We start from the raw sequence: 14,254 nt of genomic DNA, 5'->3' as shown, positions 1-14,254 counted from the left end.
AACACAACGTCAAAGAGTGTTATGCCTATGTTTTCTTCTAAGAGTTTTATGATTTCAGCTCTTACATTTAAGTCTTTAATCCATTTTGGGTTATTTTTGCATATGGTGTAAGAAAGTAGTTCAGTTTGATCTTTTGCATATAACTGTCCAGGTTTTCCAACACCATTTACTGAAGAGGCTGGCTTTTCACCATTGTATATTCTTGCCTCCTTTGTCATAGATTAATGGACCATATAAGCATAGGTTTATTTCGGGCTATCTGTTCTGTTCCATTGATCTATGTCTCTGTTTTGGTGCCAGTACCATATTGCATTGATTAATGTAGCCTTGTAGGATAGTTTGAAATCAGGTAGCATGATACCTCCAGCTTTTTTCTTCTTTCTCTAGATTGGGGTCTTTTGTGTTTCCATACAAATTTTAGAATTATTTGTTCTAGTTCTGTGAAAAATGCCAATTTTTTTGATAGGGATTGCATTGAATTTGTAGATTGCCTTAGGTAGTATGGTCATTTTAACAATATTAATTCTTTCAATCTAAGAAGATGGTATATCTTTCCATCTGTTTGTGTCATTGTCAGTTTCTTTCATCAGTGTCTTATAGTTTTGAGTACAGGTCTTTTACCTTCTTGGTTAGATTTATTCCTAGGTATTTTATTCTTTTTGATACCATTGTAAGTTGGATTGTTTTCTTAATTTCTCTTTCTGATAGTTCATCATTAGTGTATAAAAATGCAGCAGATTTCTGTATATTAATTTTGTATCCTGCAACTTTATGGAATTTATTTATCAGTTCCAATAGTTTTGTTTTGGTGGTGTTAGCATTTTCTATATATAGTATCATGGCATCTGCAAACAGTGACAGTTGTACTTCTTCTTTTCCAATTTGAATTTTTAAATTTCTTGTCTGATTTCTGTGACTAGGATTTCCAATACGTAAAAGGATTTCCAATTGCATGAAAATGATGAGAGTGGGCATCCTTGCCTTGTTCCTTTCTTACAGGAAATACTTTCAGTTTTTCACCATTAAGTATGATGTTGGCTGTGGGTTTGTCATATATGGGCCTTATTATGTTGAGGTGTGTTCCCTCTATACCCACTATGTTGAGAGTTTTTATCATAAACGGATGTTGAATTTTGTCAGAAGCCTTTTCTGCGTCTACTGAGATTATCATATGATTTTTATTCTTCAATTTGTTAATATGGTGTATCACATTGACTGATTTGCGGATACTGAACCATCCATCCTTCCATCCCTGGGATAAATCCCACTTGATCATGGTGTATGATCCGTTTAATGTGCTCTTGGATTCTGTTTGCTAGTATTTTGTTGAGGATTTTTGCATCTATGTTCATCAGTGATATTGGCCTCTAATTTTCTTTTTGGCAGGTATCTTTGTCTGGTTTTGGTATCAGGGTTCCGCGGACCTCATAGAATGAGTTCAGTAGCCTTCCTTCCTCTTCAATTTTCTGGACTATTTTGAGAAGCATAGATACTGACTCTTGAAATGTTTTGTAGAATTCACCTGTGATGCCATCTGGTCCTGGACTTTTGTTTGTTGGGAGTTTTTTGATTACTGATTCAGTTTCAGTACTGGTAATTGATCTGTTCCTATATTCTACCTCCCTGGTACAGTCTTGGGAGATTATAAGTTTCTAGGAATTTATCTGTTTCCTCTAGGTTGTCCATTTTATTGACATAAAATTTGTCATAGTAATCTCATGATCCTTTGTATTTCTATGGTATCAGTTGTAACATCTCTTTCATTTTTAATTTTATTTATTTGGGCCCTCTCCCTTTTCTTCTTGATGAGTCTGGCTAAAGGTTTTTCTTGTTTCCTGAGGTAGGCTTACATCGTTATGCTTCCCTCTTAGAATTGCTTTGGCTGCATCCCATAAATTTTGGGTCATTGTGTTTCCATTTTCATTTGTCTCCAGGTATTTTTTTGATTTCTTCTTTGATTTCCTCAGTGACCCATTGGTTGTTTAGTAGCATATGGTTTAGCTTCTACATCTGCGTTTTTTACAGTTTTTTTCTTGTGGTTGATTTCTAGTCTCATAATGTGGTGGTTGGAAAAGATGATTGATATGATTTCAATACTCTTAAAGTTATTGAGATTTATTTTGTGGCCTAGCACGTGATCTCTCCTGGAGAATGTTCCATGTGTGTCTGAAAAGAATGTGTATTCTGTTGCTTTTGAATGTAATGGTCTATATATTATATAAATATATATATATATATATATATATATATCAATTAAGTACATGTGGTTAATGTGTCATTTAAGGCCAATGTTTCCTTATTGATTTTCTGTCTAGATGATCTGTCCATCGGCATAAGTGGAGTGTTAAAGTTCCCTACAATTATTGTATTACTGTTATTTTCTCCCTTTATGTTTGTTAATATTTGCTATATGTATTTATGTGTGCCTATGTTGAGTAAATGTATATTTACAATTGTTATATCTTCTTGGATATATAAGATTGATATATATTGGATTGATCCCTTTAACATTATGTAATACCCTTCTTTGTCCCTTGTTACAGTCTTTGTTTTAAAGTCTATTTTGTCTAAGTATTGCTACTCCAGCTTTCTTTTGATTTCCATTTGCATGGAGTACTTTTTCCCATTCTCTCACTTTCAGTCTGTACCTGTCTCTAGATCTGAAGTGAGTCTCTTGTAGGCAGCATATATGTAGGTCTTGGTTTCTTTTTTATCCATTCAGTCACTCTATGTCTTTTGTTGGAACATTTAGTCCATTTCCATTTAAAGTAATTATTGACGGATATATACTTATTGCCATTTTGTTAATTGTTTTCTGCTTGTTTTTGTAGTTCTCCTTTGTTCCTTTTCTTCTCTTGCAATCTTCCCTTGTGATTTGATGACTATCTTTAGTGTTTGTTTGGATTCTTTTCTCTTTATTATTTTTGTGTCTATTAAAGGTTTTTGATTTGTGGTTACCATGAGATTCATATATAACATCTAATATGTATGGGTATCTATTTTAAGTTGATGATTTCTTAAGTTTAAATGCATTCTAACAGCCCCACATTTTTACTCCTTTCCCCCCACATTTTATGTTTTTGACAACATATTTTACATCTTTGTATTCTGTGTATTCCTTATCTACTTATTGTAGATAAAGATGATTTTACTGTTTTTGTCTTTTCACCTTCCTACTAGCTTTATAAGTGCTTGGTCCACTACCTTTACTATATTTTGCCTTTACCAGTGAGATTTTTCCCATCATAATTTTTTTAATTTCTATTTGTGGCCTTTTCTTTTCCACTTAGAGAAATCCCATTAACATTTCCTGTAAGGTTGTTTTAGTGGTGATGAACTCCTTTAGCTTTTGCTTGTCTTCAAAACTCTTTATCTCTCCTTCAGTTCTGAATGATATCCTTACCAGATAGATTATTTTTGGATGTAGGCTTTTTTCCCTTTCAGCACTTGGATATATTATGCCATTTCCTTCTGGCCTGCAAATATTCTGCTGAAAAGTCAGCTGATAGTCTTATGGGAGTTCCCTTGTTTACAACTAGTTGCTTTTCTCTCGCTGCTTTTAAGGATCTCTCTTGGGACTTCCCTGGTTGTCCGGTGGTTAAGAATCTGCCTTCCAATGTAGGGGATGCAAGTTCAATCCCTGGTCAGGGATCTAAGATCCCACATGCCACAGGGCAACTAAGCCCGAGCGCTCTGGAGCCCATGCACCACAATGAAAGATCCTGCATGCTGCAACTAAGACTCGTGCAGCCAAATAAATAAATATTTTAAAAATAAATTTAAAAAAAATAAAAATTATAAAAAAGGATCAGTATCTTTAATTTTTGACATTTTTATTATTATTTGTCTTGGTGTGGACTCTCTGTACTTACTGGGCCTGGATGTCTGTTTCCTTTCCCAGGTTAGGAAAATTTTCAGCTAGTATATCTTCAAGTATGCTCTCTGCCCCTTTCTCTCTCTATTCTCTTTCTGGGACCTTTAGTGTGCTTCTTAGTGTGCTTGATGTTGGCCTAGAGGTCTCTTAAATTATTCTCATTTTTTTTAATTCTTTTTTTTTTTTTTTTCTGTTTAGCTTGGGATTTCCACTATTCTGTCTTCTAGTTCACTGATCCTTTCCTCTGTATCATCTAATCTACTGTTGACTTCTTCTAGAGTATTTTTTTACTTCAGTTATCATGTTCCTCAGCTCTCTCTGGTTTTCTTTATATTTTCTAACTCTTTGTTAAAACTTATGACTCTGCTCATCCATTCTTTCCCCAAGCTCGTTAAGCATCTTTATGATCATCCTCTTAACTTCTATGGGGGTAGATTGCTCATCTCCCCTATGCTTAGTTCTTCTTCTGGGGGTTGGTCTTGTTCTTTCATTTAGGACACATTACTCTGTCTCCTCATTTTACCTTATTTTCTGTGTTTGTTTTATGTATTAGGTAGTTCAGTTATGTTTCCCGGTCTTGGAGAAGTAGCCTTGTGTAGGAGACATTCTCTGCAGCCCAGCTGCACACTACCCTCTTGTCACCAGGGCTATATGTTCTAGTGGTGCCTCCTATGTGGGCTGCATGGGGTCTTTTGTTGTGGCAAGGCCAACTACTGTGGATGTGCTGGTAGGCTGTCAGCTCAGTTGGCTGCCAGGCCCTGCCACATGCAGTGGCTGCTGTCCCACAGTGGATGGGGTTGGATCCCAGTGCAGCTGGCCACATGATTCGGGGGGGTCCCAGGGCTGGTGCCAGGCCACTGATAGACAGGGTTGTTGACAACTTAATTTTGAATTGGTAGTATCAATATGAACCCATGAAATAATTGTTTAAAACAAAACACTTTCCTGACTCTGTCCACTGAAAAAATAGCAAAGCTAGCAGCAATAAGCATTCCTAGCACCAGACTGTGGTCTCTAAATGCCACTTCTAACTAAAAAGAAACCAACACTTCTTGGAGAAATGGATAATTCAAGACTGGGGCAGAAAAAATGTACAAGATGACCCTGAAAAAATTACCAGCAGCAAATTATTGGAAAGCAAGGAAGCTATCAAAGACTACTTGGGTTGTGTCAGAACATTGCAAAAGCCAACTTGAAGAGGCTCCCCATGGCCAAGGAAGGACCATTTGTGCATCAATAAATATAGTAACTGCAGTGGACAGAAACACATCAGATGTGATTAAATTCATGAGCTCATAATGGTGCTTGAAAAAAACTACCTTATTGATCACTTTGGGAGGAGCTGAAGAACCAACTCATTATTTTGAAATGGTCAAGGAAAAGAATTCTCCTTCCCTTTCAACATGAAGTGTACTTCAGAGTAACCAAATAATTGAAGAGAACTTTCTTTTCAGAACTATTCTAGCTAATAAGTGAGGAAGAAATCATAGAATTAAAACACTACTGTTTCGTATTTTTAATGAATTAATGTTATCTATATCATGATCATCAATGGCTGCTAATATCACAGAACAAGATAGAGAACTAGATATTATGTTCTCCAGATGGAAATATACTATATCACCCATGAAAGATTTCTGTCAAAAAAAAAAAAAAAGAAGGAAATTGAATGTGAATTTTATTGTCTCCTACATAAAACTACCAAGTTATAAGAAATACACGGGACAGTGGAACATGTAGAACAAAACCATGGTGATAAAATAAGCAAAATTCAGACTGTGGGAACTAAAGAGGGAATGGCTCAATTTTTTGATTGCCAACAATCACAACATAAAAATTGCAAAGAAATCGATGAAGATAGAGAGAGAACCTACAAATTAAAAGATAATTAAAGGAAATGTCAATCAAATGCAATGTCTGTGCCTTATTTGCATATCCTGGTTCAAAGAAACTGAAAATATATATGCACATGTACACAAACATATATAACTCATTACAAAACAATTACAGAAGTATGAACACCAACTGAATATTTAAAGACATTAAGGAATTCCTGTTTTCTCTGCTTAGATGCAGTAGTGGTATTGTGTGTATGTGTGTGTTTATTTTGAGTCCCTATCTTTTAGAGATGTACACTGAAATTATATGATGGCTGGGACTTGCTTCAAAATAATATGAGGGAACAGGTGGAGATGAGTGGTCATAAAGATGAAACAAGGTTAGCCATGAATTGATCATTGTCAAAGCTGAGTGATGAATATTCAGGGTTCATTAAGCTATTATTTTATAAAATCTGCCTGAAAATTTTTGAAACAACTTGGGAACTTCATATTTTAACTATCATTAGTACCATGTTCTTTGCTAGACACCTCCCATCTGAAGGAGAGCCACCTCTCTATTCACACCTCCCTTTCCCCTGCCTCTTTGTTACTTATCTTGTCACTGCCTCCACATTAAGTCCACTATAAGAAGCACATAACAACAATGTAAGATAATAGGAACTTAACAAACTAAGGTCACCTTGTGATCTCTTACATTGTGCCTCAAATAATCTCCTAGAATTATCACCCCCCACCCCAGGGGCTGTCTCATCTGTTCACTTAATCATGAGAATATTGATCCTCACAGTTTATGTTCCTGCTAATGTGAACTACGGGTTTATCGTCAACCTCTAATTACAGAGTGCTTTCATAAGAATCTTCCTACATATTAAAGTAGTTGCTAGAAGCTGGGATCCAAGAACACAGAGGGAGGAGAGAAGGAGGAAGCCTCTTTTACTAGAAATGGGTAAATTGGCATTAGTCATCACTCTTGTCTCCTTTTAACTATAGGTATTTATCAAAGTGCTGGATAATAATGATAATGGCCCAGAATTCTCTCAGCCAAATTACGATGTGACAATTTCCGAGGATGTGCTTCCAGATACCGAGATATTGCAGATTGAAGCCACAGACAGAGATGAGAAGCACAAGCTAAGCTATACTGTCCACAGCAGCATAGATTCTGTCAGCATGAGGAAGTTCCGGATTGACCCCAGCACTGGCGTGCTCTACACAGCCGAGAGGCTGGACCACGAAGCCCAGGACAAGCACATACTCAACATAATGGTAGGACTAAACTGCTTAATATGCTCTCCTAGCAGAATCACTGATCATCCAAGGCACATGCCTTAGCCTTCAGATGTACAGGGCCCTTGAATTTTGTAAGTAGTAGTAAATCTGGTCTTTTCAACCACAGGGCTGCATTCATTCTTGCCCTTTTAGTTCAGTGAGGAATTACAATTGTTAGGTAGTGACTCCATATGTTTGCCAAACTGAAATATTAGATGAGCTCTACAGACAATGGCCGCTCAGTAAAGGCTGCTGACAGCCTGATTTGAGCGGGAAGGAACAGGCCGTGTTTCTGTACTGGTTCGCATCCAGAAGATTTTGTGGAAAAGTTTAAAAGAAGTTCCTTGAGAAGTTAATTACAAGGGTAATCATTTATTCAACCTGTACAATGCTCAGTCCTTGGAAGCATTTAGAGAACTGATTGATTACTTATTGCACTGGCATTGGACCTAGTGGTAAATACCGGCCCACAAAAGAGATCTCAAAACTCACCAGAGCCTACAGAGAATGTTGAATTTGGGTTCATGGGGTCTCCAAATTATGTAGAAGATGCTTTCATTTTAAAACAAAGTTTGGCTAGTTTACATAATTGGGAAGTAAAGATTAGTAATAAACACCCTTGTTTATGACCTAAAACCTGTTCCTTTAACTACCCAAGAACCCTATGGGCAATTGTACAGCCACTGTGTAACAGGGCCCCCATGAGTTCCTTAAGACCAGGTAGGATGGCAGAGATGTAATCTTTGTACTGATTGGCTTTAAAATACACTAAGATGCTACCAGTTCCCAAACAGCTGAAGTACTGTTCCACTAAGTACTACTCTTCCTTTCCAAGTCTCTGGGCAAGAAGAAACTACAGTTCCATGCCTTTGACTATGGTTTCCAGATGAGACTCCAGGGAACGGAAGAGGGACTCAGGGTTCATCAGATCCATCCCTCTGGCCATTCATCCATTCGTTCAACAGATATTTCTCAAGCACCTACTGTATACTAAATTCTGTTCTAGGCACCGAGGATATAAAAGAGACAAAGTCCCTGCACCTTTGGACATTCGATTGGAACAGACCTGGATTTCAATAATCCCAAAGTACAGAGTCAAGTTTGGTCCTTGGGTGGGGCAGGCCGGTCTACAGACAGGGAAACTCATCATGCTCACCGGCTAGCTTTTGCATATATCTCTTCAGGAGCAGAAATCTACTGCCAGTGACTAACTCTATTCTCATGATTTCTTCAGGCCATTTCTGTTCATTCTTTCCTGAACAAACTTAGAATTCAGTGCACTTACCCTGTATCATTTATCATTTATGTAATTGAATATTTAGAGCAAACAACTCCTTTATGCTGCCTTTCTCCAAGCTTAGCCCTTTTAGTCATTTTGCTCAATTCCTTTTAGGTAATATTTCTGAAAACCCCTTTCCCTTTGATAGCTTTTCTCGGTCTATTTTCTAATTTCTTCCAATCTCTCTGAAGTTAGGGGATCTAAAATTGAACAAGCAAAAATCACACATTGGATTAATGCTACATACAATTATAGCAAAATCATGTGTTGCAGTTAAAGAATTGATTAGTTGCAAGCTTCTGCCATATGCAAACCCGGGAAACTTTAAAGCAGTCAGGCAAGGTTCTTTGGTGATTTCACAGTGCTGGGGTCTCGCATTTCAAAAATTAAGATTTGGTTCATCTTCCCAGTGGTCAGGGTTCTCTCTTAGTTCTGGGCCTTTATTTATGTTGTTTCTTCTTGCCTGAAATATATGCCATGCACCCACCCCCTCACCCCCCACAGCATTTTACCACTTCTACTTGCTTTTGTTACCTCTTCCAAGCTAGGCTAACATCCTTACTAATTACATATATTCTGGCACTTACCTCTGGACCTTGTATCTTTCTACTTACTTGTTTGGATTCCCCAGTCAACTATAAGGTTCTTGAGGTCAGGAACTGTATCTAATCCACTGCTGAACCACAAGAGTCAATCCTAGGACTTGGTAGATAATAGATGATAATAAATGTTTGTTGAATGAATGAATGAATGACAATGGCTACATTGCATTCATTAATTCCACATTTTAGTTTCCCCTTTACAAGGGCCTCCATCCACCATTCCGTTAGCAACTGTATACACAAATTCCGGGGGGTGGAGGGTGAGGGGGGGGCAGAGGAAAGTGCTGTGTTTGTGATATCCTGACATCAGTTCTACAAGCACAGACTGAACACAGACCAGAGGCCAGGCGTAATGCTGAGCAATAAAGACAGCGTGGCCCCAGCTCTCACTGTGTTCAGTGTCCTCACTTTATAATAGCACTGCTTATTGAATACCTACTCTGGGCCTGGGACTGGGTCAAGCAGTTTTTGTGCATTATTTCATTTTGATTTCACTTTAGGCACAGCCAGGTGAATTCTTTGCAACTTAAAGATTTTAGTCCTACTGCTTCTTGTATTTTGCCTAAAGGTCAGAGATCAGGAGTTTCCTTATCGAAGAAACTTGGCCCGAGTCATTGTGAACGTGGAAGATGCTAATGATCACAGCCCTTACTTTACCAACCCGCTGTATGAAGCATCTGTGTTCGAATCGGCTGCTCTGGGATCAGCTGTACTGCAAGTGACGGCTCTGGACAAAGACAAAGGGGAAAATGCAGAACTCATATATACCATAGAAGCAGGTGAGAGCTGGTGCAGATTGCAGTGTCATGCATGGCATTGGACCCTCAGTAGTATTTATCACCATGTAAAATTCACATAGTTACCACTGGAATGTCTCCAGATGAATTCTTTGGCCAAGCAACTGCCCTATTTGCACAATGATGGTGTATCAAGTTCTTGGCATTTCAGTAATATGTTTTCCATCATTGACAGCGAGGGAGGAGTTTCCTTTTACTGTGTTCAATCTCGGATTTTTCTGGAATGGAGAAGAGAGAAGAATGTGTAATAAACTCGGTGGCTTTTACTGATGGGTCAACAAGCCGTGGCCTCAGACTAAAATAACCAAAGCCTCCCATCATTTGAGGGCTGCCAGAGAGTTCGGTGAATTGAATCTTAAAGGTCAATGCTTACTTGTCAGTAGGTGAGCTGTGGGCTGTGGGCTTCAGAAATTCCTAGGGTTAGGGTTAGGTTTAGCACAAACTCACTTCATTGGAGGTGATCTGAGTAGCAGAGTAGTTGGTAGGTACTGAACTGCTCGCTTAACCTGACAGATAAATAAATGCAGATTCTCGTGTTGTTAAATTTGAGATTTTTTTTAAAAATCAATTTTAGTATCTAGAAAGCAAGACCATAGTTTCCTTATGGTTTGCAGTTGGACAGTTAGGAAACATTTATGACAGAAGAGATGAATGTCCAAGCAAAGACAGGACTCTGAGCCTAAAAATTACAAATATCCTTTATCTGCTCTATTTTCCCTTCCCCTGTTCTGTCTTTTTTGAATATTCAAGCCACATATTCCCAAAACGTTCTGCAACATTATGTCTGTCATGCATAATGCCAAATGCTGTTTCCTTTCATGCCAGCGCTGGAAAGGCTTCTTTCCCTTGATGTAAATATGGAGCATTTTTGTGAGTGGTTGAATTAAAATATGAATGCTAGAATGACAGTTCTGGACTAAAAAATATTAGAAAAAAAGCCAATGACTTTCTTTAAAAATAGCCCCTGTATTCAATGACAATCTAAAACTATTTCCTTTATTAGGCACCTACATTTTACATGAGTCTGTGCTAAACTCTATACCAAAAAAGAAGAAAAGATGTTGGTTCAGAAAGCCAGGTACCCCAAGAGAATTCACCCCTTTCTTTTCCAGATTTCCATGGAATTTCCTTTTAGCCTAAAGCCTGACAGTATTCTTTTTTAAAACGCTATTTTTCATCTCTTGTTTATCAGAGGATATTTTAATTATTTCCTTACACAGTCCTTGTTCTTTTAGTTTCACAAATAATATAGGGAAACTTTAAAATACATATATTTAAATAACGCCACAGGAAATGTCACCTAACCCAAGGACTCTTTATGTCCGTTCTATAGTTTTCCCCTAATCTTATGTATTTTTTCTTTTCTCGTAATTCATTCATGCATATACATTGTTTCATGACATTGTAATCATTTTGATATAGGGTTTTATTTCTACTTTTCTTAACATCTTCTAAGCATTTGTCTGCGTGTGTACTTGCTTTTTATATTTGTCATGAAGGCTACTACATATACTCCTCTCAGAGAGCCAGACATTTTGAAACCAAATTTGGAGGTTCTCAGAGTAATTTAAGAGTAATTTACCACCCAGCTGAAAATTCTGCCTCGCTTATCTTTCAGTTTCCACAGACTATAGCCGGGTGCTGAACATAGAGAAAGGACTCAGTCATTTCTTCAACAGTTGGCTAAAACTAGAGAGAAAAGTTATTTCCTTAAAACATCTTTTATATAGAAAACTCGAGTTTCCAGAAAACCCACAGGAATGCTTGGTATCTCAAAAAATAACCTTTGATTGGATGTGTAAAAAGCTAATGAAAATTACAGGACAGACAGACCTACACTTGACCTGGACTGGGTCTAGTTAAGTCAAGTTTCTTCACGGATCATGGTAGGATACAAGCAGATCCCAGATAGTTCAGGACTTTGAATCAAATAACAAGAGGTTCGTATAAAGTGTATGTTCTATTTAAGTGCTCTCAAAAACCTCAGAGAAGCAAGATTTTACTCTGTTTACTGGTGGCCATACATTTCCTATCCCCTGTCTGGCCTAAAGTAACTACTGAACCTTTTCATTTTGGCCCGAAAGACTGAGGTGGAATTCAAGTGCAGAACTTCGAGTCTTATATTTAGTTCAGGTTCGATGTTTGGTGCCAACAGTGGCTCATGGGTGACTCTGAGACTGGGCAGTACAGGAGAGACCAGGACTAAGAAAGTGTTGAGTTAGGATGGGGGCATATTGGACCCCAAGATATATACAGATAGAGACTTAAACATCTTTTTTGATCTACCTCTCTCAACCATTCAACAAATATTTATTGAGCACCTTTTATTTGTGCCAGGCACTGTGCTGTATACCAGATTAATAATGATAAGTAAGGTCAGCACAGCTTTTGCCCAGTTGCCAAAAGTCTATAAGAAGTCATAGATTCCAAGAAAGCAAGCAGAGATTAGCTTCCAAAGATTTAAGTACAGAAGAAGAGAAGAAACAGGAAGTGGATTCTAAGAAAATGGGACAGTGCATTGAAGAGGGAAAGAGGCAAAGAGCCCATTTGGACCTGATGTATGAGCACAGAATCCTGGAAGGGGGTAACAAGCAGGTCAGCAGCCATGGAACAGCAGGGTGGAGAAGCTCTACTCAAGGTCAGAAGCTGGCCTTCCTTCATCCCTGCCATATATATCTTGCTGTGTATGTACGAGCCTGGAGTAAGAAAGAACTCACCTCAAAACTCCACATGGGACACCATAATGAGGATGTGGCATTCATCATTCAGGGTTGCATGTTGGTGCCACTGCTGGAAGGTGACCATTACTCAGGTATCTCTATATTTTCCTCCCCTGAGATGCTAAAGTGAAATGATTCCTGCCTCCTTGTGAGGGTCTATGAATGGAATATTGGAATCACATGTAATTCCACGGTGCTATTTATTGAAAATTTGCAAGTTTGTTCATGAGCTCATTGACCTTCTTGTTGTCACCACAAAATGGTCATGTTCAGGTGGCAAAGTAAAAAATCCTGCTGACGTCAAAGATAATTTTGTTTAATATTCATATTTGGGGTCTAGAATCAAATTCTTTATCTCTTTCTTGGACTTGCTCCCTCTTGAGAAATAAGCAAGCATCTTATAGAAATAGATTTTATATGAACATGACATTTTTGTTTTCAGACATGGAAAAGTTTAGGTAATAAGTATGTAGTAAGAAGTGTGCAAATAGCTGTATGTATTGTATATTTCAATAAGCACATTGTCTAACTGCACTCTCAATCCTGGAGCCTATCTTAATGATAACGACATTTAAACTCTCTGTATGTTGCCATACTATAGCACTTCAAAAAGAAAGAAAAATTCAGATATAATTGAATAACCAAACTTTTAACTTGTGATGTAAAAAAATCTAGACACACAAGCATGTGTTCTTTGAGAAGTATGGGAAAGCCTCATGAGAGAAGCAAAAAGTAACGTGGTGAGGAATGCTGCTTCCCACTGTTCACTACCTGTGAGACACATTGTTTACATTCTTCAAGTTTTGTGTTCCCCATTCTCTCCTCCTCTTTTCCACAGTGTCACGGTTCACAGCCCTTCCCATTTCAGGTTTGTCAAAGTGGGATGCCAGTTTCTTAGTTTCATAAGGATTGTGCTCAAGTTCTTGGTTTCAGTGCTGCTTCAGATTTTTAACACTTTCTTATTTCATCAGAAACGTCTCAAAAATTGAGCAAATAGAATGGTTACAGATGGAACAACTGCCTTATACATTTTGTGTCCACTTTTATGTCTGTGTGTGCATATGTGTGTGTTGGGGTGTAGGGGAGTGAAGAATAGAAGGCGAGTCAGAAAAAATTCTCACAGCTTACAAAGCAAATGGTGACTTGAGAAGAATTCTCCATACCTGAACAAACCCCCGTCACCAAGCAGTGTTTGGGATGAAGTTGGTTTTGATGATATGTATGAAACTATACCAATTCCACGTAGCAAAGCTTACCTTCGGGAGAGTCTTAAACCGAATGACTATATGATAATGTTGTGAGGCGATTCCCACAACCCTCTTCCTTTTTTATTTTTTATTTTTTTAATTTATTTATTTATTTTTGGCTGCGTTGGATCTTCGTTGCTGCGTGTGGGCTTTGTCTAGTTGTGGCGAGCGGGTGCTACTCTTTGTTGCGGTGCACGGGCTTCTCATTGCAGTGACTTCTCTTGTTGAAGAACATGGGCTCTAGGTGCATCGGCTTCAGTAGTTGTGGCACGTGGGCTCAGTAGTTGTGGCTCGTGGGCTCTAGAGCACAGGCTCAGTTGTGGTGCATGGGCTTAGTTGCTCCGCAGCATGTGGGATCTTCCCGGACCAGGGACTGAACCTGTGTCCCCTGCATTGGCAGGCGGATTCTTAACCATTGCACCACCAAGGAAATCCCCTCTTTCTTATAACATAGAACACAGAATTATGGCACTGGTTTCAGTCTTTTTATCAGTGTCATTGGCATGTGCCAGCCCAGTCTGGGAATAAGAAAATCCTAAGCAGGAAAGTCTTTCCTACAAACTCTCCTATTTCCCAGTTTGAATGTACACAGAGCTGTGTTGTTGTTCTTGTTAACCTGGATGAA

General features: G+C 38.2%; 1 protein-coding gene across 2 annotated transcripts in view; it reads left to right on the top strand.

The window, feature by feature from the left end:
- Positions 1-14,254, top strand: part of FAT3 (FAT atypical cadherin 3) — a 559,291-nt gene that overhangs the window by 442,165 nt on the left and 102,872 nt on the right. For both annotated transcript variants that reach the window (XM_068555275.1, XM_068555274.1), the window contains exons 7-8: positions 6,706-6,981; positions 9,434-9,644. In XM_068555275.1, the coding sequence (XP_068411376.1) occupies positions 6,706-6,981; positions 9,434-9,644 (487 nt within the window). The remainder of the gene's footprint in view (positions 1-6,705; positions 6,982-9,433; positions 9,645-14,254) is intronic.

The sequence above is a fragment of the Eschrichtius robustus genome, chromosome 11 (genome assembly GCF_028021215.1).
Source record: "Eschrichtius robustus isolate mEscRob2 chromosome 11, mEscRob2.pri, whole genome shotgun sequence".
In the NCBI taxonomy this organism is placed as follows: domain Eukaryota; kingdom Metazoa; phylum Chordata; class Mammalia; order Artiodactyla; family Eschrichtiidae; genus Eschrichtius; species Eschrichtius robustus.
This window is presented reverse-complemented; position numbering and strand designations above follow the sequence as displayed.